This window comes from Choloepus didactylus, chromosome 20, assembly GCF_015220235.1.
Source record: "Choloepus didactylus isolate mChoDid1 chromosome 20, mChoDid1.pri, whole genome shotgun sequence".
NCBI classification, from domain to species: Eukaryota; Metazoa; Chordata; class Mammalia; order Pilosa; family Megalonychidae; genus Choloepus; species Choloepus didactylus.
The window spans coordinates 48,609,920-48,630,126 of NC_051326.1; the positions used below are offsets into that span (position 1 = coordinate 48,609,920).

At 36.8% G+C, this 20,207-nt stretch overlaps 1 protein-coding gene and 1 non-coding gene across 5 annotated transcripts in view; one reads left to right on the forward strand and one right to left on the reverse strand.

Annotated features, from left to right (window-relative positions):
- SNTG2 (syntrophin gamma 2) overlaps positions 1-15,257 on the forward strand; it is a 509,625-nt gene extending 494,368 nt beyond the window's left edge. For all 4 annotated transcript variants that reach the window (XM_037813401.1, XM_037813404.1, XM_037813402.1 and 1 more), the window contains one exon: positions 14,028-15,257. In XM_037813401.1, the coding sequence (XP_037669329.1) occupies positions 14,028-14,159 (132 nt within the window). In that variant the 3' untranslated portion in view covers positions 14,160-15,257. The remainder of the gene's footprint in view (positions 1-14,027) is intronic.
- LOC119517013 lies at positions 13,707-13,870 on the reverse strand. The gene has a single exon (XR_005213441.1).
- Positions 15,258-20,207: the final 4,950 nt, after the last annotated feature.

Genomic DNA, 20,207 nt, shown 5'->3' on the forward strand with positions numbered 1-20,207 from the left:
TTTGGCAAAGACTGGAAGGAAAACCAACAGTATAAATTTTGGGCAGTGTAGAAGGGTCCTTCCCTAAGGAAACCTAACCTTCTCTCAATTTAAGGGATTTTAGATCTGCTAACTGTCTCAAGTCTAGTAATTGATTGAGAAGCCATGACTGTTTTTTGTGATTCAAGTTAGACTTTTTCTCCTTGACCTAGAACTGTTCTGCTTTTAAAGATCAAGTAGGAATTTAGTAGACTACCACCTGTTTCACTTCTAGGTACTCCATGATCAAACAGCCAATGCCATGAGTCTCTGTGACTCAGACTCTCCTGAATACTGCTTTGACCCTGCTGTCCATTAGGATAACTTGCCCACCTTCTCTTTGGCTATTAAGTGCTGCCACTTGGCCTCTGCCAACCCAGGATCCGGTCATCCCTATTGTGTATAAGAATCAAAATTCAGTGGCAGCAGTTCCCACAGAAATATCTGACCTGCATAGAAAAGCAATCACAGAGCTTTCTGGAATTATGGAGCTGCTATCCCAAATTTATTCCTCACAGTCCTGGTGAAAGGTGTGTCCTCTGGTCATTCCTACAGAGGGTAAGTAGGTCTTACCTGATAAATCCTCTCTGACATCCAATCTCTCTAAGCCTCTGGATCCCCTCATCTACATTATGCCAAGCCCTTCTGGCATTTCAACTTCATGCTTCAGCCAACCACCCAAACAAATTGTTACAGCTCTCTCTAACCATTCAAGCTACAACATTAAATTCAGAATCTTTGCTTAGTAGGCTCATATCAATAAATGCAGCCTGATCCAACTATGTTTCTTCCACCCTTAATCTCACACCCTTATATTCCTCTGATTTCTATGTGCACTGGAAAAATAATGCAGTTGTTTTGGAATCCAGTGAGCCTGCTCGTGGGTCTCACTTTGCACCTCACCTTTTGAGACCTATTGGGACTTAAGTCTAGTTATAGGTCTGGAAGTAAAGAGGAACAGAAAGGGTAGGTCACGAGGGGAATTAAGAGCCGTCTACCTCAGGGCATTCCATGACAGTTTCATCTAGTGCACAGGGTTAACTTTTTCAGATGTGTGAGGGCTCTTGCCTCGGGGAAGGCAATTACAGATTTATCAGGCACAGCAGTGTTAATCTCTTCAGACAGAGATGGGGTGGATGATTCCTTAGGGCAGACTCTTGCAGGCTTATTTGGCAAAGAAGACTCAGTAGAATTTCGTTCAATGTCCCACTGTCATCTTCGGCCTGTATGTCCCCCATTTCAAGGAAGGATCCTGTTCCTTCCCAATCAGTGCCCCCACTTTAACAAGAGATGCGGCAAGGCTGAATATTCAATTTATGTTTTAATTCAACTCTGAGTCTGGTTTTCAGAAACTTCAAATCTGCAACTACAAGAAGTAAGAGTTTCTTTGAGGGCACATATAGAAACTTTCATGTCCTCCATGCAGCACTTCAGCTGGGAATTTGAAGCCTTGAGCTCATCCCTTTCTTTCACAGCTGTATCCAGCATGTTTAGGAACAACCAGCCGACATCTTTTTATACATTTGAACTGCACAAAACTCTGTTAAGATATCAAATACACTGTGACCCGGAGCCTGTCTCTTATAAGCATTCGAGTAGCAGTATCCAATGTTGATATTTTGCATATCTCTATTGCCAGTCCATGCCATGATCTTGATAATTAGAAATAGTCATTAGTGGCTTTTAATCTAATCAGATTAGAGAACCAATTACAAAAACTCCAGAAACAACTCAGAAATCTCATTTTTAAGATTCGGTTTTTCAAGAACCACTCCTGATATCAAAATCTGTATTTGTCCGGGTTCTCCAGGGAAACAGAACAGACAGGGTAGATAGATAGATGATAGATAGGTAGGTAGACAGGTAGGTAGATAGATAGATAGATAGATAGATAGATAGATAGATAGATAGATAGATAGATATAGATAGATAGAAAGATAGATAAATAGATAGATAGATAGATAGATAGATAGATAGATAGATAGATAGATAATGAGACTAAGCATAGGAATTAACTCATCCAACCATGGAGTTTGACAAGTCTAAATTCTGTAGGACAGGTACAAGTTGTGAATTCCAATGAAAGTTTTGATAATTCCCCAGGAGAAGCTCGCTGACTGGAGTAGAGATAGAAAATTGTTCTTTCTCACTGCTTTAATCATCAGTTCTTCCTTTAAGACTTTCAGCTGATTCGATGAGACATACCTCATTGCTGAAGGCGATCTCCTTTGTTGATTGTAGATATAATCAGCCATAGATGCAATCAACAGACTAATGATTTAAATCCAGAAGGTATCCTCACAGTAACAGGCCGGTGCTTGCTTGACCAAACAACTGAATACCATAACCTGGCTAAGTTTATACATCAGATCATCCAGCAGTCCATTGGTAGCTTAAAATTAGTATTTGCAGGATAAAAATTAGCAAACACTACATAGCAAAGCTTTTCTTTTTATCTCTTGCAGAGTAGGTTTGCCTGCACACCACTGTCTAGGCTACAGAAGTAGTAAGTGGAAAATGAAATATTTGAATCACAGCATGTCTGTCTCTATGCCTTGAGGTATTAACCATTAAACTATAAAAATGAGAAAGTTCATTGAAAAGAGTTACATACAAAAGCAAGGTGGTTTTAACATAACATCTTTAAAAATGTGTGTATGGCAGAACCTGTGGCAATTTTTCCATCCACCCACAAATGTTGTTGTATGATGGACATGACCCAGACGCAATCCTGGAGGTACCCTGTCTGCAGACTGGGACAGCCTGGGAAGTCTCCTAGGGGGCCATGTCTAAAAGAAGGACAGAAATCCCATAATGTTGAGAAACACATGGGGTATCCTTTTCTGAGCCAGGAGAACTGTCCCACACTCCATTATACAACAGAGTATGAATTCTATGTGGTCTGAGTTCCTATCTGAGTCATGTTTGAAACAATTACTGGTGAATTGAGTTCTAGGGAATGGTTAGTTAGTCTTCATGATTATCATATTCAGTCATATTTTTTAGCATTTTCTAAGGGAAATACAAAGCATATCCATTATTTTTTCTAGATATTTACTTCCTTATTTAACAACCACCTTCATCAAGCATAGCTTTTATAACCAAGTTCCCATAGCTTCTATTTGTATTCACGGGGAATTGAGCTGTGACTAAGGAATGCTAACACAACCTGCTCTGAAATACAGTGTGTATTTTAAATACTATGGCTGTGTGGAAGCAGTTCTCTTAAATGCTTATAGACTTTATTTTTTCCACTTCCTTCAAAGGGTCATTAGATGACAATTAGGCTACTATTCATAAGAAGGGATGCCAATCATCTCACAGACATTTTTTGACAAATGTCTAGCAATTTGTGCACTGAGATGGAAATTTGGATAGTATGATAAAGAAATGTGATTTCTACTGGAGGAGATTTATTGAGGACATCTGGGTAATATTAACACTTATATGTTGATTGAAAGTGTCACTGTTGTGATAGATAGAGCATCCCTGAGAGTAAGGAGTTGTGAAAGAAGAAATATTTGCACAAGTTATGGGTGACCTCATTATTCATATTTGAGTGAGCACAGAATAGCTTCTCATGGTTCCCTAAAAGTTTTACATAATTAAAGAAAAGTTCATGGTATTAAAACACTCAAATGGTGAGAATTGGGCCAAGTTGTAGATCATATTTAAAATCGTTATTTTAGCCACCATTAAATATTTAAAGACTTTGTAAAAATCTAGGTTATTAGGGCAAGTATATTACAGAGGAGAGTAACCGAGTAGTAGGAGTTCAGTGAGGTGAACCTAAAAGAACATTGAAGAGGAATTTGGGAAACTCAGGTCAGTCATAGCCCTGCATTAGCCTTGTTGTTGGATCCATTTTCCTTTAGTTCTCTGATCCTCAGCTTTCTCATCTATCAAATGGGCACAATACCCACCTAAAATTATTGCAAATTGTGAATATGAATGAAAGGAATAGTGTATGAGAAAAAAATGCTTTGGAACGTTAAAGCCATTTAAAGACATTTAACATCATTTTGTTGAGGATTAGCAAACATCACTAAGTAGAAATAGTAGCATGGACTCTATTGTCAGACCAGGGAAAGAAATTCTTCTTTTTTTCACATAACATTGATTCGACTTCAGGCAAGTTTGTTAACTTCTATAAGCCTCAGTTTCCCCATCTGTAAAATTTGGAAACTGTCATCTGCCTTGAAGTGTTCATATGAGGTTAAGTGAGATAACACGTGCTGGTGCCTGGTCAGCAGCCATGCAGAACGTTTAATACATGTTAATTTTTCATTCTTGCTTTTGCTGCAGTAGCACAGTTTGTGCCATTAACTATATGACCTTGGAATAATCATTTATATCTTTCAAGGACTTAGTTTTCTTAACAAAAAAATAAAAACAAAAATGGGAGGTTAGTCTTAGATATTCCCTGCTCCTTTCTTGTGTTTTGATTTTTACAGAATCTATATTTATTCAAAAAAATAACCTCTCTTTACATTTTCTTAAAAAAGAAAAAAGAAAACAAGTATCTTTTGTTCTGATCATACTTGGTCAGAGAATTCTTGTGGAATGATCTAACCAGAAAAATATAAATTATATACTACTTTGTTACCAAAGTCAAAATAATCTGAGGCTTAACTCGAGTATAATCTCCATTTGTCTAATTAGTAAAGTATATTTACAAAATTAGACTGCTTTCTGCATTTCCTTGAAAATGAAATGCCCATTTATGTAATTTAACCATTTATAAGCTGTCCCTAATTATTGAGACATAAATGATAAAAGAGCATAGCCAGACTGCCTTGATTTAGTAGCTTGGAGACCTTGGAAGAGTTAACTAACTACCCCCTGCATTCTATGTAAAATTGACCTACTACAATTATGTACATCTTAGAATTGTTATATAGATTAAATTTGTTAATATAAAGCTTCTGACACATAATAAACTCTTAATAATATTAGCCATTATTAATTTCAGCATATGTGAATTATTTTTTATTATTTTGATAGAATGATTTTATGTAGTTTTTGTCATTTTTACCATCTCTACTATTGGTTTTCTTTATAGATAGATCTAGATCTAGATATAGTCATGTTTTTACGAGTAAGTAGTTGTTTTAATTTCTTTGGTAGTTATACATTTGTATAGTTGGACTAATGACATTGTGATTGAAACCCCAGAATATCTAGGTAGCAGGTGATACCTCAACTAGTGTTGAGAACTTGAACCACTTCAGCTCTCAGAAACTTCCTTCAACACACCCATAGTTATTGCCTTGCCCACTCAAAAAGATTGTTGTGGGGCTCAAGGGGCACGATTTACTCAGAAGTGGGATTTAATGGCAAAGCACCATCAAAATGAACCATCACGATTGTGCTATTCAATTTACATTTAGGTTACTTAAGGCTTATTTGTGATGTTTAGGGCTTTAACCCTTCAGAAACTTATTTATATTTTGATTTTTTTGTCATTAAAAAACAGAGAATTAGGGGTGTGGGGAGCTATACTGCTCAAATCACCACATACCTAATTTTGCGTCTATTATCCAAGTTAATAAAGCATCTTTTAAGGGTGCATGGTACAAAAATATGCATTATTTTCCCTTTTTCTCCCTCCCAAATCCCTTATGATCTTTTATATTCTCTTAGTTCTTTCATTAAAGCAGTGTTTCATTGATGGTGGTTTACACCTTTGTTATGCAGAGTGTTCTAGTTTGCTAATGCTGCCGGAATGCAAAACACCAGAAATGGATTGACTTTTATAAAAGTGGGTTTATTTGGTTACAAAGTTACAGTCTTAAGGCCATAAAGTGTCCATCAGCAAAGGGTACCTTCGCTGGAGGATGGCCAGTGGTGTCCAGAAAACCTCTGTTAGCTTGGAAGGCACATGGCTGGCGTCTGCTCCAAGTTCTGGTTTCAAAATGGCTTTCTCCCAGAACGTTCCTCTCTAGGCCACAGCTCCTCAAAAATATCACTCTCAGTTGCTCTTGGGGAGTTTGTCCTCTCTGAGCTTCTCTGGAGCAAAAGTCTGCTTTCAAAGGCCGTCTCCAAAATGTCTCTGTAAGCTGCAGCTTCTCTCTCAGCTCCTGTGCTTTCTTCAACGTGTCCCTCTTGGCTGTAGCAAGCTTGCTTCTTCTGTCTGAGCTTATATAGTGCTCCAGTGAACTAATCATGGCCCATGCTGAATGGGCTGGGCAACACTTCCATGGAAATGATCTATTCAGGGTTATCAACTACAGTTGGGTGGGTCACATCTCCATGGAAACACTCAATCAAAGAATTCCAATCTAATCAACACTACAATGTCTGTCCACACAAGATTGCATCAAAGATAATGACATTTGGGGGGACATAATACTTTCAAACTGGAACACAGAGCATTGAGTTTTGCTGTTTCTTTTACTTTGATTTCTTTCTTTTTTTTAAACAAGTACTATACTGTTGTGGTATGCAGGGAGAAAAAAAATTTTGTTCTTGGAGAGCTTCCAGTTTGGTGAGAAAGATAAGATTGCCATTAACTATAATAAAACCAGAATGAGATCTTTTCCATAAAAGATGTGTGTATGAAAACCTATGATAACTGAAGCATGCAATGTCCAGCTTTGGAGAAAGGGAGGTTTGTGGAAGAGGTGGTACTCCTTGAAAGAGGGGTGGGATTTGAGAGTCAAATATGCAGTGGAGCTGGGTTTATTCCAACCAGCGAGAACAGTGCAAACCTTTATTCCAAGATACGAAGTACAAACGTGAAGTTTGGGGTGATGCACTCAGTAACCCCTCCCCCAAGAATATCAAATAGCTGAAGATGAGGCCGGGGGAGGTGGAAATACCAAGAGGTAGCCACATGGCCTTAAATGCCTTAACTCCCAGGATGAACCTTTTTCCTGAAGGCATGGGGAGCCACTGAGGTTTGTTGAATGGCATTACCAGAGAGAGCTGGAAGACACTTACATGAATGAAAAAAGGCAGAAGTCAGGGAAACCAAAAGACAATGCTAGACATGACCCATTTTAATGATGTGCTGTTTTTTATGTGTACAACCTCAATGTGTACAACCCTGTTTCACATTATACACCCAAAATCTATAAATATCATAGACATCTTAGGAAAAATTTAAAATATAGCTTGCTTATGTATGTTTTGAAGTCCTGGCAGACAGTAGCACGGACTGTTTTAATTTTCGTTGCTTTCCTCAGACATTTTGAGCCTTTTCTTTGCATTGAGCAATTTGCTAAGCACCTTACTCATGATATCTGAGTGCACCTTCATGAACCGCTAATATAAAGCCCCCAGTTTACTGATAAGAGATGAGACTGCATAACTTGGCACAAATTCACATAGGAAATAAGTATTTCCAGAGACCAGTGCTCTTAACCATCATATAAACTGTCTCCCCTCAAATTGTGCAAATCCCTCTCAAAGTGTTGGTGCCCTAGGCCAGATTTGGCAAGAGCTGTAAGAGAGATTTTACGTGGCATAAAATTGTAAAGTATAGAACCAGAAAAACCTTAAGGCATCATCTAGTTCACCCTGTGCTTGCTAGGTATAAGGAAGTTGAGAACCAAAGAGAATATTAGTTATAAGCGCATATTGCAGATTATAATTATTTTAAAACCATGTTCTTAAACTGCTGACTCATATTTAGCTTCTAGTCCATCTACCATATATTAATTAGTTGTGGATAGCTTTGGGAGATATCATTATTCTGCCCATCACATCATCCCAAGAAATTCAAAATATTATAATTCTGACTTTTTAAGCAATAAGGGTTATTTCCCCAATTGAAAAAACATTTTGAGGTATAACTACATTGATATTTGTGAAAGAAACCAAACCATTCTACCAGCCCAGATTACACTTTTGGCTTCCTGTGGTTAAACCTGATGATCTAAAACTTGTTTTGAAAGAGTGAGCAGCTTGGAGATGCCAGGAGAGGAAATGGGCTGGGAGGTACTAGGGGATCTAGAGCTCTGTGGGCAGGAGGTTATCGCCTGCAGCAGCCACACCGCCAGCCTCTTCCTCCAAATGGCCCCTTTGAGCCTCCCCAAGTTCTGGGAGCATTGGGGGGGGGGAACCCCTCTATTATGGGCAGGGATTGCACATGCTTAGAAAACCTTTTTTTTTTCTTTGCTTTCTATTACAATCCAAAAAGAACATGTGTAAATTTCCCTCCCCCCTCCTCAAAAAATATATAGAATTTAGGGGATTGCAAGCAAATCATTTAACAAGAAAGTACTGATTTAATAGAAAAATTGTCAGAGCTGGGATCTGATGCCCCTGTTAATAGTTCTGTACCTTCAACCCAAGCTATTAAAAACCTAAAATAATGATGTGGCTTAAAAAACTAAGGTTTTTTTTTTTCCTTTAACTCATTAAGTTCAATAAATATTTGTTGATGGCCTACCAGGTAACAGGCATTTGCTACTTACACAAAAATGAAGGAGAGAGGATACCTGTGGGTAGGAAATTACAATCTACTGGGGGAGGGGGGAGAGTTACATATTTTCAGTATAATAAGTTTTGCAAAATAGGTATTCATAAGGTATGGTGAGAGAAAAAAGGAGGGGAACATAAAGCTTGAGGGATCAGGTGAGCATTCCTTGAAAAGGTACCTGAGCCTCCTGTTGAAGGAAAAGTGAGAAAACAAGAGGTCACGGGAGGGAGAAGCGCTGGGGATGGCATCACAGGCTCAGGGGACTGCCTGAGGCTGGCAGATGTGACACTGGGTGTGGGATGGAAATCCCAGAACCTAAACTTGGAAGGAGAGTCGCAGGTAAGCAGGCAGCGGCTGGGTACAGGAGGACATTGTGTGTCCTGCTTAGCATGGGGGCGGCGGTGTTATTCCACAGGTAAGAGGAAGCTGTTAGAAAGATTTAAACAAAGAAGTGAAATGGATCAATATCATTTTACATCTATCATTTCTATAGCCAGGTGGATTGCATATTTAAATGTGGCAAGACTGGAAGCAGAGAAAGTCTTGACATTGTTATAAAAGTGGAGATAGAAGGATGGGACTAGTTATTCAGCGATTTAAGAGATGAATTTAATGCATGTCCCTGGTCTTAGGCCAGTATGCTCGGATCCAGGTACAAATAAGATTGCATCTCTTTATTTTTATACTGAATCACAAGCTCCACTTGCTTTTATTGGAAGAAATCCAGAATCTTCCTTTTAAGGCCTATTGCACTTTCTAATCGTTCCCAAACTAGGGAAGCCTCCTCAGTCTGGCGGGGTCATTCCTACTTCCAAATTCCAGGCACAAACTAGAAAGTCCAGTAACACTAGGGCTTTGTGCTTCCCACACCAGGTCGCTGGGTACCCTGCTGAACTGAGGCACTTGCTTGTCCAGTCCCTAAGGGCACCACAGATGAGCCTCATTTTCTGCTCTCAGGGGCATTGATCTTAACTCATACCCAGATGCCTTATCAAGGTTCCAGTGTCTGATCATGCCGGAGGCTGAGTCCTGGGGGTTTCAGCTTCAGCCACATGCTGAGGGAAGGAAACATCTTCTCCCTCACAAACTCGCAGGATCTTGTTTTACACCTGGGCCTTGGATCACCAGCCCAGTCTATTCTGCTGGGGAATTCTCTTTTAGAGGTATCATTTCCACCAGCACAACTTAGATAGATACTGTAATTTTTCTCAGAAGAGTTTTGGGTCTTCATTTCCAGAAACCCTTGATCTCTTTTTTGGACAGGAACCTACTTTCTTGCCAAAAAGGGGACTACTCCCCTTATCTGTTTGCCTTATGGTTGCATAACTTAAAGAGACCATTCTAATTATCCTTTCCTTTTCTTTACTAATGAAACTATGTCCCTAAGTGAATTTCTGTCCTCCTTTTTTATATTTAGAAAAAGCAAGTGAACAATCTTGTAATTGTACCTCACCAGATACAGTTTAATATACAGATGAGGAAACTGAGAGACAGGGGGAGGTCTGGGTAATTTTTCTTTTAACATCTGTAAAGAAAGAGCATCAAAATAGAGATTTTGCAGAACAATTCCAATCACTCACTCTTCTCCACTGTGTATACCTCAAGGCCTTTCTCTTTTATTTAAGCATCACTTTCAAGACTGAGCCCACAGGGTGACTGGTCCTACAGTGACAGATTCAAAGCCGAGTTCCTCCCTGGCACTGTTTCTACCAAGACAAAGCATCTTTCTCAAGTTTTCCCCCCTGCCTCTGTCATTCCTCAAACTTTTGTCCTGAGCAGGTAAACTGAATCTTTTAGTTGTTCAACAAAGGACTGAACTCTAAATTAGATTTACCTATTTAGCCTTAAACACTGGACCTCTGATTTCATTGGTCTATCTTGAGGAACCAATACAAAGATGTGAATATATGTTGAATGATTCCCTTTCAGTTTATAAGAGCCTGGGGATTTTTGATAGAATATTTTTTCCATTAATTGAGGAAATTTTGATTAATGATGGTTTTTTCCATAAAGTATATGTTTATAGGTTCTTTTAGTTCCATTGAAGGATTTCTGAAATCTCCAAGATGCCTCATTTTTAAAAAATCAAAAAAGTTTGGAAAAGAAAGCATGCTATGTCACTATAGAAGGTGCACAACGCAATTAACATGGAAAAGGTTCTGTAAAGTCCTGCAATAAAGAAAGCTATGTCTCTTTAATCTGATTCTCCAAACTTATATAAGCAATGAGCTTAATTATTTTACATAACATTTATTACTACGCGACAAATTCTAGGAAATGCCACGCTGTATATACAATCGCATTTCAATGTATTTTTCTAATCCAGTATGTTGTAATCTCCATACCAATCTATTTTACTATACCCATGTGCATAAAAGAGTGATAGAGGTTCCCTTTCCTTCTCTAGGATTAGAATATGACAGCCCATGACAGACATATATTCATGTTTTTGAAGAGCATGGTAGGGAGTGAATGATACAAGGAGTCAAGCTTTGAATTCAACACGAGTATTCAGTTCAAACAGAATGTCAGAATATGTTTTGGATCTACTCTAGTTGCAAAAATATAATTCCAGAAAGCCTTGATGGTAATATTTGGTTATAACCTTAAACAAACCAGAAGTAATATGGCTTGACATTGGGCTGAATCCAATGCGTGTGAAATGTCCCCAGGATGCCTACTTATCCTTTATGTGGATCAAGACAGAACTAATGACCACCATTTCAGAAGCTTTTATTTGAATCCTAGATTTGAACACAGTTTTGACGAATTTTTTGCACAGAATTTAATGGAGTGAGTTCACTTTGTTCTGCCAGAGATTTTTGCAGTGTAGCTTCAAGTTATGATACCAGAAGTGACTAGAGTTTCTTTTGGATTTATGCACTTACTGATAACTATTTGGCATTTTGTTTCAGTGTGTGGACTGTTTGGGAACTTGAAAAGCAATTTCCAATTTATATATATAAAACTAAGACCCTGAAGACTAAATGATGTATAAAATTCATATATTTATATACTATGTTTTTTTTCAAAATGTCCCTTAGAGAAGCTCAGAAATCATTTCTTGAAAATGCATGTATAAATTGATTTATAGTATGTGTTAAGTTTGCAAGGGACTTGTGTTTCATCTAGAAAGTTACTTGGTTTTCTTATCTTTTAAGGTTAAATAACAATGAATAATGTCTTTGGTCACTGGAGGGTAACTTCACATTGCTTCTAGCCAGAGATGTTGAGTACAGTCTTAGGGTACGGGTATAACTAGTAGATCCAGCTAGTAGTAAAGGTTAGCACAGGAACCAAGCAGCTTCTGGATTCTACAAATGGTGAGGGTGAGGAGTACTAGTAACAAGTGTAATCATGCTTTATGAAACTAGTTGAATATTATGAAGCTTTTACTAGAGTATGCACTTAAATATCATGGACATTTTGCTCATCATCATTCCAAAAAGTCAAAATAGAACAACTGATCAATTAACTATGTAGTTTTCAAGGTTAAGGTTCATTCACAAGCAAAGGAGAAACTTTAATTCAAGTTGGAATAAAGATAAAAGGGATTACTTTGTATCCAGCAACTGGAAAGTTGAGGGCTGACTCCATACAGCTGGATCCTATTGTCATCTCATGTTCTTTCATCTTCAGTCTCTGCACTGTATGTTCCTCTGTGTTGAATTTATTTGTAGGCAGGCTCTCTCCATTTGGCAGCAGTGACTGCCGTGGGAAGCTTCAAGTCTTCACTCCTGATAATTGGCCACAACAAAGTAAATATCATGACCTCCCTCTCCCCACCATCCACATCAACTTCCCAAGGAACACTGATTGGTTTTCCTGAGTTAAATGCACAGCCCTAAATCAATCACTCCATGTCCTGAGAGACAACAGGGAACTCTGTCTGGCTGGCCCACCTGGGTCATATACCCATCTTTACGCAAAGTTCGGCCCCATGAAAACACAGTTTCTAAAAGGAAGGCTTGCAAGATGGACCACAAGAGGGAATGAGGTTGCCTTCAAGTTGTAAAAGGAGTGTGAAGTCACTTTTAAAATCAAATCCTTGGTTCATGAAGAGAACTGGCTCAGAAGAGCCGAGGTGCAGGACTGAGAAAGGGTCCTTTATCTCCTTTGTGTCTGGTGGGGTATTTGCCTTTCTCCATCCTATCGTCCTGCCGCAGAATAAAAATATCACTGGTCCTGCCTTTAGAGATACTTAAAGGAGCACATATATAGAAAAGACAAGCCAGAGTCATTTTCTTGTAAACTATATAGCTTTCTTTCTGAAAGTCATATCAGCAGTGTATAATAGACTAGAATTTCTATGATATTTAGTTACAAGGATGTCAATCAATTAGCATTTACTTTTGTTCTTCATTACATTGGAATATTGCTATACTAGCATAGAAAGAAGCAAAATCAGGGTAATATATACCAAAGTTCCTCTCCTCCTGTTAAATGGGGTGGCACAAGGGGGAGGCTTTATTTTTAACCATCAAAAATATGAAGATATCTTCTCAATAACCACCTAACTTTTAAAAACAGTTCGTTTAATCTCTATTTCATGTTTGAGGTTCATTGTTGACTGTTTTGTTGATTTGGCATGGAATCTTTAAAACAGGGAAGTAAGGATCCTGGATTCCAAAGGCTATTAAAAAGCAAAAATTTGCCATGGACTAATATAATTCCTCTTTCCACAAACTTCCCCCACACAAAGTCCTCATGCCAAATCTTGTTTCCCTGGTGGGGGGACCAGTATCTCTAAAGAAACCAGCCCCCTTGAGCATCATTTATTTCTCCCCCTGCCCATGGTGACAGGATGAGGTATTTCCAAAGCCATTCACGACATGCATGTGTGCATGTACTCTGCTTATTCTGTGTCATACAGCTCTGGTGCTTCCTTCCAAGAATGTTATTTGTTATTAAACATGCACACACACACATAAGCACACACACAGAAGGCTAAAACACAATAATTGGTTCCGCTAAGTTACAGAAAATGTGAACTTTCTTGGAATGAAATCCATATCTCAGGCCACTGACCAGGCCATGCTTACAGTGAAAGTTGAGATCATGACACTAGTATTTGCATGTCTGACTTGATTAATTTAGGATGCCAAATAAACGAAAATAATATCCAACCTGTGTTAGTTATGAGAAAATAAAGAACTTAAATTAAATTGCCAGAGTATAAGTTTTTAAAAAATAATAAAACCCAGTGCATTCATGTTTATAGCAACCTTTGATCATATTACACTGCCTTTTACTTTGTTTAAATCTATGTGCCTTTGAGTTATAATTTTGAGTGCATCTTTACACACTGGGCTTAAAAGACTCATGCCTTTATTATTAATCTTGCACTTCTTAAACCAGTTATCTCAACACATCACAAGTCTCTGACACATAGTTAGGGTATAGATAACCCAAGGGTATCAAGTGCTGTCTGCCTTTTACTTTAAAACTTACTTATTTCATGTGTATTTTTATTTGAGTAACTATCTTGGAGTTCTCAAAGCACAGCACATGTTAAATATGTGTGTAACATGTTTTTCCAATCATTATAATATTTACACTTAATTTTATTTTTTTTTTCTTACAGGAACTTGAATTTCAGGATTTGACAGCTGTTCTGCATTGCATTCACTCCTTTATAGCAGCAAAGGTGGCCTCAGTGGATCCTGTATTTATAGATAGTCAGAGTATTGCAAGAAAATATATGTATAGCAACTAAAAATTGCTTCTGTTGAGCACTGAAAAATTAAATTATTTTCTTAGGAAATGAATCTTTCCTGCACAATATTGCAATTTTGTGTGATTTTATAATGAGCCTATAGTTGTGATACCAATAAAATATGTCACTAGTTTCCAAATATGGGTCATAGTTGTTAAATCCGAGAAGTTAGCACAGAGTCTGTGCAAGCAAAATTATAGTTGGTAGAATTCAGAGTTCTGTCACATAATAATTCACATCACGTCGCCTGTTATTCCTCAAAATAATATAAAAAGTGATACCAACTCTGCAGACTCCACTTCCTGCAGTGGTAAAATCCAGATTTCATTTTCCTAAATATATAATAGAAAATATTGAGCACTCCTCACTTTATTTTCTTCAAGAAAGAAAGGGTTCCTTTGGATTTGGTTTGTACTCTTTCCCTTTTTCTGAAGGGGCCTGAGGGAAGGTATTACTTGAAAAATGAGTGATAGTAATAAGTGGAAAAGGAAATTAATTATTTTCCAAATTCATAGCTTTTATTTTGTTTTCCTTGTTTCTCACATGGTTTATTACATCTAAGCAGGGGCACTTTCTTTTTTGTTATTAAAAGCAATTTAATGGCATCTTTGAACTTTCCTTTAGAAATGCAGACTATACATAGGAAAAGTCAAGATTGTGTACTCTTTTCTCAAGGCTGCAAGTAAAGGAAGAACGTAAAATCATCAGACTGTAAAGAACAGGAAAATAATTCTCAGAAAATACATGCTTGGTACAGTTTCTATTGGAAAGCAAATGGACAGATATTAAAGATCTGGTGTTCCATGACATGACTAAGGTTTCAGTACTACTTCCCCATCACCCACCTACACCTTGTTTATCTCATAGTTAGGAGGAAGGAATTTTATTTTATGATAAAATATTTTATTAAATGTTAATAAAATATTTTAATTTATAATATATCAAGTATTTATAGTCGATTGTTTTTATGTTTAAAAATATATCCTGCTTTTGGACAATGTATATTATATATGCATATAAGATACTTATACATTATGTATAAAATTTAAATTAACATTTTAATAGCATCCATAGAAGACTCTAGCAGCAACAGAGCATTTAAGTCATTTTAAAAATGATGTTCTACAAAGAGAATAATATTCAAGGAGCTTCAGACAACATTCTCAGGATGGGTGTTTATTCTCTTGTTGTAACTCAAACTTCCTATAAATATTAATAGCATTAGGAGTTAGAATTTTATCAAATATTCACCAACTGAAAAGAAAATGTTAGAAATCTTCCTTTCTGCAGTTTCTTTTCTAGTGTGGATATTTTGATCTCCATATTGAACGGGTTCTCATTTATTTCCTCCATGCCCAAAAAGGCTAAACTCACCCAAAAATAGAAAGTGCTCTTCTGCATTAAAAGTGAAGAAATTGTGAAGATTTTTTTTTGCTTTTATGAAGAAACTCAGTTTTAAAATTTTACCTTTATTTGCTAATAATGAAAAGAATAATATTTTTCCCAAAAAAATTTGATACTAAAGTTCATTTTACATTTGTATAAATATACCACTTTTTCAAAAGATGCAACAATTTTTAAATTTAAAAAGAGCAAAATGCTTTTCTTATAAAAATAAAACAGGCAACCAAAATGCCCACTTGTCTTCCTTTTTACATTAGTACAGTATCTGTCAGAGTCACTATGTAGAGTATTATTTTTAAAAAGTCACAAACAGAACAAATTAAAGCTGTGTTTATCACAAAGCATCAAGCCTCGCTCCTCTAACATAGACCCGTAGACCCAGTGGAAGGAAGACAACACATAATTAATGCACTATTTTGAAAACAAAACTCTTTCAAGAGGATTGGCGTCTTCCACCTCTGGGCTTTTTTGCTGGTGATGGGGCCAGATTAGCAATTATTTTATTTTTATTTCAGACATGCAGTTAATCCTTAAACTTCTTAATTTTATATATTAATTAAAAATGAATGAGAATCATCTGAAATATCTATACCTAATAGTTATTCAAAATATGTAGATGCCAGATATTGTGGTAAGTGTTTTACATGCATGATCCCTTTCAGATCTCACAAAGCCCTACCTAGGGTGCAGATACATTATTTTGATTCTCATGTTACAGATGAAGAAACAGGCTTACAGACACAACGTAAATTGTCTAAGAACATATTGTTTGTAGCAGAGGAACTGGGACTTAAAATTAACAGAGCAGTCTGACTCCCAAATCTGAGACTTAATTATTACATGACAAAGTATAAATTCTATTTTTCTAAGTAAATTGATATTCAGAACTTACAGTTCTGCCGTGCAGGTCTGTGCAATCACATTTGTGTTGATGTTCGTGTTTTGTCAACCACCCATCCCCTTCTTGGAAAGTAATAACATAATCTCCTAAACGTGGGCCCATTTTTTCATTTGTTTCATTTTCAGACATTGTATACTCCATTTTAAACAATAAAAACAGAAAACTTTCTTACTGGTGAAGTAGTAAAAGTGAAATATATATAGTTTGGAAATTATCTTAATCCATTTGAACCTGACAATTGATAACATAAATATGGGCAATAGGTGGAATATTATTTTGTGTGGATACCTCTCTTTAGTGACATTTGTCAATGAACATTCATCTTACAGTTATAATTTACATCTCTCAGGAGAAAGACTGAGAAATAACCACAATCCTAAAAGTTAAGGAAATGAAATTACAAATATTGCATCATTTTTATCATAGAGGATTATGTACCAAGTATGTTTTGTTACTTGGATATGTGTCTTGTATGCAGATTGTGCTTTTATAAAGTACGTTGGGTTTTATTAACTCTGAGAGCAGAAATGATTAATCTCTGACAAAAGTGGAAAAGCAAAGAAACCTCTCTTTAGAAAAGAACAGGATAGACACAATTCAGCTAAAAATTGTGGGCTCGAGCCATGGAATACAAACAGATATTAAAGAACAGAACTTGAATTGAAAAGAGAGAGAAAGAAATCGATTTAGCAGTGGATTGTGATATGGGACATCTGAACATAGCAGGAAGGTCCAAGTTTAATGAGAATGAGATCTACAGTAGCGGTTCTGAACATTAAGAATAATTTTTAAATGTTTCACATAAACTTTGTGATTCTACTCTTATGATCTGAGTTTTAGTGATCTCAAAGCACATTTCAGTTATAAAAGGAAAAATGATCTAACTGCATTTGACTTTAGAAATTAAATTTTAAAAACTCAAAATATAAACACATCTTTCAGAATTTCTTACTTCCAGTGTTAATTGAACTCTCTGCGGGTTTGGACTTGCAATATCAACCAATACCTTTTAATAATCATCAAATCACTGATACTTTGCATGACCTAATATTTGTGTTCTCAGACTATTTTTATATATTTGATGATTATTTTCTGCCACTGTGACTCTCAGCATGTAAAGCAGTGCTTGTGGAAACCCAAACAGTTAGTAAGATTATTGGGTTTATTCTTTTGTCCCTATGGATAATATATGACAACTAATTTTTAAACTCCTCTGATTTACTCACCATCTCTAATGTATATACATCAATAAATTCCTTTATCTGCCAATCATTGGTGGCATGACCCATTTGATTGTTGTTTACCAAACATATAAAATATAGTATAGGTTCTTTCAAAACAGGTAGAAGACTGGGCAGATTTTTTGTCTTTTGTCAAAGTTTGGGACAAGAGAACGAACAAGTAAACAGTGTGTGGTTCACCCCTCCAGTTTCCAATATGCCTTTAGAGCAAATAAGATGTCACAATTAGAGGGGTCATGGTTTAAAAGACTTTTGGCTTAGAAGTTAGGAGAACTCTGTTTAGGTTCTGACTTGACAACAAACAAGCTATAAACCTTTGGGAAGAATTTGTTATCTTCGTTTCTTTTTCTCCTTTACGGATTGGTAATAGTAATAATCCTTGACTTCACTCCCTCACAGCATCATGATAAGCGAAGAGAAATACGGGAGAAAACCCTCAAATAAACTATGCAAGGTAGACTATTATATTTGACCAAGGTACATTATATTTAAGGGTAGCCATATCCATGAAATTGTGTATCTGTTGAAAATTTGAATGAAATACATGCACACACACATATGAAAAAAAAATCTGTGATCAATGACAACCAACACAATTTCATTAAGGAAAGTTATCCTTCTATTCGTGAAAAAATACCTAATAGTTATGGAGACTTCTGTAGACTTTGGAAATATACATCTCAAAAAGGCACTTGACAGTGTGTCTTATGATGAAGTTAGAGTAATGCACATTGGATAATATTCTGGTTCTGTACATTTACAGTTGGTGAATAAAGATACACATGGAACACCATCAAAAGCACAGTTAGCTTGAAAAGAAGGAAATGATAGTTTGAAATGCAAAATAAAAAATGTAATGTTTTTAACAACTTAAAACACTGGAAGGAAGTACCACACTTAAAACATAATCCACTATATGAATTCCAGGAGACCCGACTCAAACTCACCAGTAGTTCTTGTAGGAAAAATTTAGAGGTTTCAGGTGTTACTTGGTTGAATAGTGCCCTACCCACCTCAAACAGTCACATCCACCAGAACCTGTGGATGTGATCTCATTTGGAAATAGCGTCTTTGCAAATGTAATCAAGTTAAGATGAAGTCATACAGGATTAAGGTGGATGCTAAATCCAATAAGATTGAGTTCCTTAAAAGAAAAGGGAGATTAGGACAAAGAGACATAGATGTACAGGGAGAACACCATGGGAAAGCAGAGGCGGAGATTGGAGTGACACAGCTGCAAGGCAAGGAACGCCAAGGAGTGTTGACAGCGGCAAGAAGCTAGTAGAGAAGAATGGAACAGTCTTCCCCAGAGACTTGGAGGGCGTGAGACCATGCTGCCATCTTGATTTCTGACTTTTGACCTCCTTAAATGTTGTTTGAAGCCACCCAGTTTGTGATCTTTAGTGATAATTTGTTACGGCAAAACTAGGAAACTAATACAAAGTGAAAAACATGAGTCATTCACTCAACAAATACATATGGAACAGTAACTAAATGCCAGGCACTGTTGTAGATTCTGCAACTATAGCAATGAATAATAGATTAAAAACCCTAATACAATAACATGTGAAGATGAACCAACCATGTGCATGGCTGCTGAAAAAGCTAAGGTAAATCTTGGGATGCTGGAAGTGGAAGATGGAGGGCAGGCAAAAGAAGTGATAGCCATGATGTGCACTGCATTATTGAAGTCATGTATGGAATATAGTGTTCCATTCTAGCTACCATGCTTTAAGAGGAAACTGATTTACTGTTCCAAATAAATAATCACTTTTGTACATATAACATGATTGTGAGAAGACACAACTCTCTAGTGTGTATTAGGAATTAAGATAGATTTTTAAATATAATAGCTAGTCTATTTTATAGCCTTGGACAATTTGTAAAAAGTGCATAGTAATTTTAGCGTTTACTAGAATTTACATAGATTGATTTATAATGTTCCATTTTGGGTATTTTTATTTTAAAACTCAAAAGTTTTACTCACATTACTTAATTTCCTCAGTCTTGGTATAAACAGGGTGCATATTTGGAAATTTGTATCTGAATAAGGAAGAAACAAATTAACCGGGTTTATAAGTGTATTGTATACAGTATCTCTAGCCTCGAAAATCTGCATGGGGCTTCTGAGAGTCCAGCTAGTTAACTCTTGAAAATTCAGATTGCTCAAAACTTTGTTCTGGAGGGCATTCATTTGTTCATTCACAAAGCACTTATGGACACCTACTACGTGTAGGACATGTGTGGTGGCTGAGCGCTATTTATCCCAGAAAAACATGTTTTGAATCCATAACTGTGGGTGTGAACCCATCATACATAGGACCTTGTGACGAGTTTACAGTGATTAAGGTGTGGCCCAACTGAATCAGGATGGGTGTTCATCCTATTACTGGAGTCTTTTATAAGCAGAATGAAATTCAGATACAGAGAAAGCCACAGGGAACATTCAGAAGCTGGAAGTCAACGGAAGCTGAAAGAGGGAGGAGAAGCCAGGCGAAGCCT